Raw genomic sequence first — 7,542 nt, 5'->3', positions numbered from 1 at the left:
GCAAAACAGGTTCCTGTATGTCAAGAAGGATTCATGTGTCGTCCATGACCGTGGACACGGCTATTCGAATAGGTTTAACTCTGCAGAGGTGGTACACTTTCACCACATGTCACAATCTCGCCTTGTTGCAACCAGCCGTCGCTAGCATAGCAATAGGGAGTTTGTGACGAGGTCTTTTAGCTAGATCCCCCAAAGATGTGACATGCCCACCGGGTATGGCGCAAAGAACTGAGAGTACGTCCCCAAACCGGTCCCCCCATCTGTGCCGAAGGTTCCCCCGTAGGCAGACACCTCATCAGCGGTACGGCGACATCGACACCTAAGGCTGACTAACATACTCAACCAAGCCAGTGCCCATATAGCATGTGGTTGTACGGTTGTCACAATCTTCAAATCCAAGACTTGTTAGGATCCTTATGCGGCACGGACGACGGATTGCCCCCTCCAACAAATGAAGGGCAGCCAACCGCTCCTTCAACAATTGATCCAGCTGTCGCCCGCGCCATATTTAGATGGTAAGTTTCACCCAGAGTAGCATAGAGTAGAGGAAACAACAATGGCTAACTAGCCCAGCTCAACGAGCTCAACAATGTTCAAAGGGGTGTTTTGACCCGTAGGTCGATCAATTCCTCCGAAGAGGCAACAGGAAGTTTCCTAATGATTATTTAGCATGGCTAAGCATTCTACTCTATCAGGATTATATATAATCACTACTCAGGGTATCAAGTAAAAGGCGACAAGCAGATCAAGTTGGTGTGTCAATCGACACGCTAGCTACTGGAATAAAATAGCATATATTTGTAAAACATAAAATAACATGCAAGTTGTAAAACTGGGATAAATATGATGAGAGGGCATGCCTTCGTTATCGTCGAAAAACTCTCCTTCGTAGTCTTGGTTCGACCCGTTCCCGTCACTCCCTACTCGTCATAACGATGAACCACAAATAAATACAACTTCAAATAAACACCAGTAAAAGCCAAATAGAAAGACCAGATAACAAGTGTGTGTAGGTCGTTTGACATACATGGAGTACAAGGAAGAGACTAGAATGACTCATCCGGGGTTTGGGTTAACTAAGACGCAAGGTATGGCGATCGCTCAATATTGGGTAACAAAATATTTTAAAAACATATTTAACCACATACGAATGGCATAACCTTGATATGCTATGCACACGCAAATCCACATGTTAACCACTAGTACACATGCATAGATGAATAATCTATGATTAGCACAAATTACACAGGGAACAATATCTAATATACAACATGCCTTCATAAATTGCAATATTATTAATAGTACAATATTATTAATAGTAGTCTGGCATTAATGCGAAATACAACATGGTTACGCTTAACAATAGAATTGCTTGCTGAATTAATCTACCCGGTAAGTAACAAGCAATAGTATAACTGATAGTAAGTAGGGTGAGCATACCGGGCAATTAAGGTTTACGAAAACTACTTGATATGATCTACTGATAATAAACAAACTAGCTAATTAGCACTAGATAAGATACACGTCCAAGGCAGTAATTAAATCTAGCAATTACACTATGGCTAAGCACATGTAAACAAGTGTAAACTACACTGGAAATATATCATCTAATTCTACCGAATACAAACATAATTAAGCATGTATAATTGATTTGCAAAACCACTACGTAGCTAGCAGCAGTACTGGTACGCCATATGCACTATACTACATGCAGTTACTATGCTTAGTGATGCAACGAGTTAACTCAATCTTTCAAAAACAGTTTGATAAACATCGGATAAGAGTAAACTCAGATCACTGCTGGTTTCTCCAAGTCATATAGAACGTTTTCTAAGATGGGCTCGAGATCAGCAAACGTGCTTTAGGTGACCTAACATGACCATGCCGTTCGATGGCATTCGGTTCACCGGCGACTCGACAAACTGTAAAACTAAGGATGGAAACCATGTCTAGGAGGTAGGCATATAGATGTGTAGCGCGTGTGTGCAAGTATTTCTGCTGGTGCTCACCAAACGCGGCGCAGTTCGTGGTTGAAGTCGGTGGCCGAAATCGCGAGCGTTGCCGTGGGTGTCGTCGGTGGTCAACAACTCCGTGGATGAACTCCCCTTCCTTCCGTGATCCTCCTGGCGCAGCGGCTCCGTCCCTCGTGCCCCGAGTCGTCGGGAACGCGAGCGGCGTTCAGCGGCGGCCTCGCAGAGCTTCGCGAGATTAGATGGGTTTAAACTGCTAGGGCTTGGGTGGCGGCGTGGGGTGGAAAAGGAGACGCAGGAGGGTCGTCCTGGGGCTTTTATATGCAGCTGAGAGAGGCGGTATTGTTCCAGGAGAATCGGAACAATTGTTCCGTGCAACGCTGGTATGCGTGTACACCACGGACTCCTCCGCGCGGGCGTGTGTCGAGGATGGGCTGCGGCTGGTGCGTGGATGCAACGCTGCAGCTAGGCCCAGCAAAGCGAGGGCCGGCCACTACTTTGGTTAAGCATCGGTAGCTAAGAAGAGCAAGGATGAGGGAACAGGCTACATATGCACGTACAGGGAAAAAGAAATAAGAAGAGAGCACGACACACTAAGTAGCCATGCATGCACGTGCGTGTGAAAAACCAATGAAGAAGCAAATTGACAAATGAAGCTCAGATCTAGATATAAAAACTAGGAGCTTAATCAATTCCTCCATTAATAAATTAAATCCAAAGAATTAATTTCAAGACTCCAAATAAAATATTTGTTTATTTTATTTTGCTGCAACATCCGTTACTAAAAGAAAAAAAAATCAGCTCATAAAAATCCGGATGTTACACATGATGAGTCCATCAACCATTTACTCTTTGAGTGTTCCTTTGCTCATATTGCTTGGAGAAAAATTTACTTTTAATATTGCACTACCAACAAATTATGTGAATATGTTCGGTAATTGGATGAATGAGATAGATATAGATACCAAAGCACGAATTCTAGTAGGAACTTGTGCTAGTGTGTGATCTTTATGAAATTGTAGAAATGATGTCATCTTAAACAAATAAACAGTAAATACTCATTTTTATGAAATGCTCATTTTTTATAGGTTTTCCGTAGGGGTACTCATTGGATCCACGAGTGGTCTTTCTTGCTACCGGAGACGCGACGAGCGGATATGGATTCTGGATGGACCCGTCTGGAGATGTTTGCATGGGATATCGTCAACAGTTAGCATGGCCGGTGGCTTCATAGATGATACAAGATGCATTGGTGACTTGTTTTCTTTTTATTCTTTTGGTTAATTTTTTGTGAACACCTTGTGTCGTCATGAGTTGTAAACTCTAAAACTTAAGACTGAGAAATAAAAGGTTGTGTGCATTGATGCAGAGGTTGTATCATCATTATTTCAAAAAAAAAGATAAACAACTTTGAAGATCCTAACTTTTTTCAAAAATGGGAACTTAGCCCCGGCCTTTGTAATGAAACGATGCACACAACCTTATTTATTTAAGAAATTCAGTACCAAAGTATTACATCTCATGGATCGCAAAAAAGTTTCAATTAGCCACTAGAATAGGAAAAAAATGATATCTAATCTTGGTGAATTATATTAGATTGCCGCCAGCCACCCTGGTTGAAGATAGCCCGAACGACCGCCATCAAACTGAGTACATCCAGAATCCATATGTTCCTTATCTTTTCAGAAACAACATCGTTTTGGCAACTCCAAATAGCCCGAAATAATGAAAAAACTCCCACTCGAATTCTAGCCTTAATTTCAGATACTATCCAATTTAGCCAATTCTCAATCATATTGGTAACATTATCAAATTGTTGTCTTTAGCTTGTGTCTCGACTTCCCTCTGTGTATCGAGGGAATAAGCCACAAAAGACCACATTTCAATGAAAGTTCTTTTCGCAGTCAACATTATTATACACAGATGCTAAACAATGCACTCGGCTGCTATTTGGACAAAATGAGCATCCACTTGGTGGCCGTTGGATCGAGTGGATCAAGTCCATCACGCCACTTCCGACAAAAAAACATGGGGAGGCCCGCCTGCATGACCAAACCCGTATTCTTCCTTCTATCGCACCCAACACCACCCCCCCCTTCATTTCCTTCACTCCATGGCAACCGGTACAACTCGCTCCCACGTCGGAGCCCTCCGCCGGCCATGCGTTTACCACGGCTTCCTTGTCTTGGTCTTCTCGCCAGGGTGCAAGCATCGACTCGGACTCCTCCTTGTGTGCGTGTTGGTGGCAGGAGGCCACCACACCGTGCTTGCATCGGGAGTAGATAATACTACCTCCATCTCAAGGCTTAAGGCCTATATTTTTTCAGAAAGTCAAACGAAGTAAAGTTTGACCAAACTTTTAGAAGAATTTATGAACAAATATGATATTTTGTAGGTACCATATGAAAATATATTTCATTATCTATCTAATGATATTAATTTTGTACTTTTCATGTTAATGATTTTTTATAAAAATTTAGTCAAACTTAACATAGTTTAACTTTCTGAAAAAAATATAGGCCTTAAGCCTTGGGATGGAGGTAGTATGTATTTTCATTCGTCTTCATAGTTTTTTCTTAAGTTAGATGAGTATATTAAGAAAAACCATGATGTGATGTTTCCATCTTTTTTTCTAGAAAAAATAATACTCCAATTTGGTTTAGAATAATTTCCTAAAAATAGATCTTTGTACACACTAAAATATTTCTAGATACATTCATTTTTGTGCAATTATTTTAAATCGGAGGGAGTAAGAAAACTACACAAAAAGGTTTTTAATCTCTGAACTTCAATTTAGCTCCCACGTGCATATGCTTACTTCACCAAAAAACCACATTTTAAATTTTCAAAAAATTGTGAAAAACATATTTGCATGCACATCTACGCAATCTATATACATACCTAAAGCTTCACGAAAAACCGATATTTTTGTGATATGTGTAAAAAATACAAAAAATGTCTCATGAAACTGCTTATTTGATCCCTGATTATTAGTAGATTATTTGTATTTTTACACATGCCGCACAACAAGATGATTTTTCGTGAAACCACTTTGTACGCACGTGGCATGTGTTGATGTACACATGAATTTTTTTTTTGAAATTTCAAAACACACCTGAAATGCAATTTTAAACAAAGAAATCATATGCACCAAGAGTCAAAACAGCACTGCCAATCTGCTAATTAGCGTGTTTGCTGGCTCTTCTATAAAAAAATTGTAATTCAGAGGTTAATAATATTCATAGGCTCCTAGCTTGAATGATGTGCGATGGACCTGCAGAATAATGAAGGCCCAGCCCAGCCTAGAAGTGTACATGTCTGAATCAGGCGGACCAGCCCAGCCTAGCCCAGCGGCGTGAACACAGACGAAACCAGCCGACCTGACTCCACTCAGTACAGTTGCCGTCCCCCGCCACCTCGAGCTCCTCGCACACCTCTACCTCCTCGCCGCGGCGACGAGACGACGGCGGCTAGGCGATCAGGGGCAGCATTCCGCCCACCAACGACACCTCGCCGGCACGGTCTGCCACGGAATCCCCTTCCCGCACCTCGCCGACGGCCGTCCGCCCGACCTCCTCACCGGCCGCGCGCGTCGAGCAACATCGGTCGGCCACGACCTCCGTCGTCTACGTGAATCGTGAGCTCCCTCCCTTCCCCTTCCCTTTCTCTCGTTGCGCTCAGCATTCGAGCCATAATTTTGGTACTGGTCGTATGCAGGCAGAGCTCGTGGTCCAAGAACTGTACCCTGCTCCTCGCGCCCCGACGGCCGTCCGCTCACCTGGCCTGCTCTTCCTCCTCCTGGACGCCCACGCTCACGGACGCGCTCCGGCCACGAGCCACGACCTCCGCCATTGCCGTGACTCGTGAGCTCTCTCCCATCCCTTCTCTCTCGTGCTCCTGGTGTTCAGTTCGGAAAAGCTATAATTTTGGTGCTGGTCTGCAGGCAGAGCTCGCCGTCCAAGGACTAAATCCCCCGCCGGGAGGGAACGTCCGCCATCAAGCAGCCAGCCCAGGATTAATGGTGGTAAGATCTCCTTACCTTCATCTCCTCCCTCTATCGCTCTGAGCCTAATTTGGTCGAAAAAAGTTGGCCCTTTTCTCTGTATTTCATGGCTCTGTTGCGTTACAGCTGAATGAACGCTGACGGCTTATGCCGGTTTGCTGACTAGTGTGCAATATATGCGCTACTTAGAATGTCTGAGATATCTGCTACGGAGTACTTACAAGTTACACGTTTCTTCAGTAAGTGCATAGAAGAAACTGCAGTCTTGTTCCCTAGAGCTGGCCTCAAAATTTGGTTTTGTTTGTTGCCTGGTATGCGAGTATGAATGAGACCTAGAATTTCAGGTTTCATGGGTAGCTTGTTCGGTAGGAATTGCAGGCTAGTTTGTCTGCCCCTTCCGGAAATGAACCACCTTGCCTTTGGATGCTTATACATCTATGGTTGTCTTGGTGCTATGCTTCTCGGGAATGCAGAATTACTTTTTCTTTTCTTGCTGCAGTTGAATGGTATCTTCAGATTAATATCTTGTCGTGAACTTTATTCCACCTTTTTCTGCTATGCGATGATACTTGTAAAGCCTGTGTGTTTTATCCCTACCATGAGCTTGTATGGTGTAGTAGTACAGCAACATCAGGTTAATTTATGGCAGTGAAGTTACTAGAGTTTTTCCTATGCCTCGGTTCGTAACATCTGCCAAATGTTTGGGACAATTGCTGATCTGTATTAAGAGCTACAGGTTTCTTACTTTCTATCTAGTTCTTTTAGCAATCGATTATTGCTTTGTTTTCAGGTTTGTTTGCAACAGATGTGCATGGCTATGTAATGAGCTTGAATGGTACCTACCTATAGGTTATGTATTATAATACCTGCCATGAGCTGGACTGCTGTAGTAGTAGGGCAGCTTCAGGTTCATTGTGGCCTTGAAGTTACTGGAATTTTCGCTATGCCGTGATTTGAATATGATAGCCGCTGTTGCGTAACATTTGTGAAAACGCCGAATGTTTGCTCCCAATCTTGATCTGTATTAACGGTTACTAGTCTGATTACTTAAAAACTACTGGGTGTTCTAGCAATGGATGATTGCCGTGATGAATAGTAGGGGTTAGTTATTTTAATTGCTTTCTTCCTAGGTCAGTGTGCAACAGATGTGCATGGCTCTTGTTTTTAGCTCTTGGCCAGATTCCCATACACAAATGTGATGCTAGGCAATTGAAATGTAACTCATGACTATTGAATTGTAGTTTGCTTAGATCACTTTTGCTCAGTTAAAGGGAATGATTATATTGGCAGTGTTTTTCTCAATTTGTCTCACTGCCACTGGATATATAATTGGCTTCTACTAGTATTGGCTTATAATTGTCTATAGTTTTTGTCTATATGTTCCTGTCATGGCCTAAAAAAGATGGCACTCTTTATGCATTCTAGACCTTGAATGAGACTATTTATTTCATGTTTGAGGCTTCAGTTGTGATGTCGTATGTATGTTGCGGAAGTCTTTCCAATATGTTATGAGGCCCTTGTGTTATATTCGTTTCGCTATGTTTGGCATAGTTGGTGGTTTCCATTCAA

At 42.8% G+C, this 7,542-nt stretch overlaps 1 protein-coding gene across 1 annotated transcript; it reads left to right on the top strand.

Annotated features, from left to right (window-relative positions):
* Positions 1-1,027: 1,027 nt before the first annotated feature.
* Positions 1,028-6,107, top strand: LOC127316015 (uncharacterized). Its single transcript, XM_051346440.1, has 5 exons — positions 1,028-1,088; positions 5,370-5,607; positions 5,688-5,833; positions 5,914-5,994; positions 6,100-6,107. The coding sequence occupies exons 1-5, from the start codon at positions 1,028-1,030 to the stop codon at positions 6,105-6,107; spliced, it is 534 nt and encodes a 177-aa protein (XP_051202400.1).
* The last annotated feature ends 1,435 nt before the right edge of the window (positions 6,108-7,542 follow it).

This window comes from Lolium perenne, chromosome 7 (assembly GCF_019359855.2).
Source record: "Lolium perenne isolate Kyuss_39 chromosome 7, Kyuss_2.0, whole genome shotgun sequence".
In the NCBI taxonomy this organism is placed as follows: Eukaryota; Viridiplantae; Streptophyta; class Magnoliopsida; order Poales; family Poaceae; genus Lolium; species Lolium perenne.
This window is presented reverse-complemented; position numbering and strand designations above follow the sequence as displayed.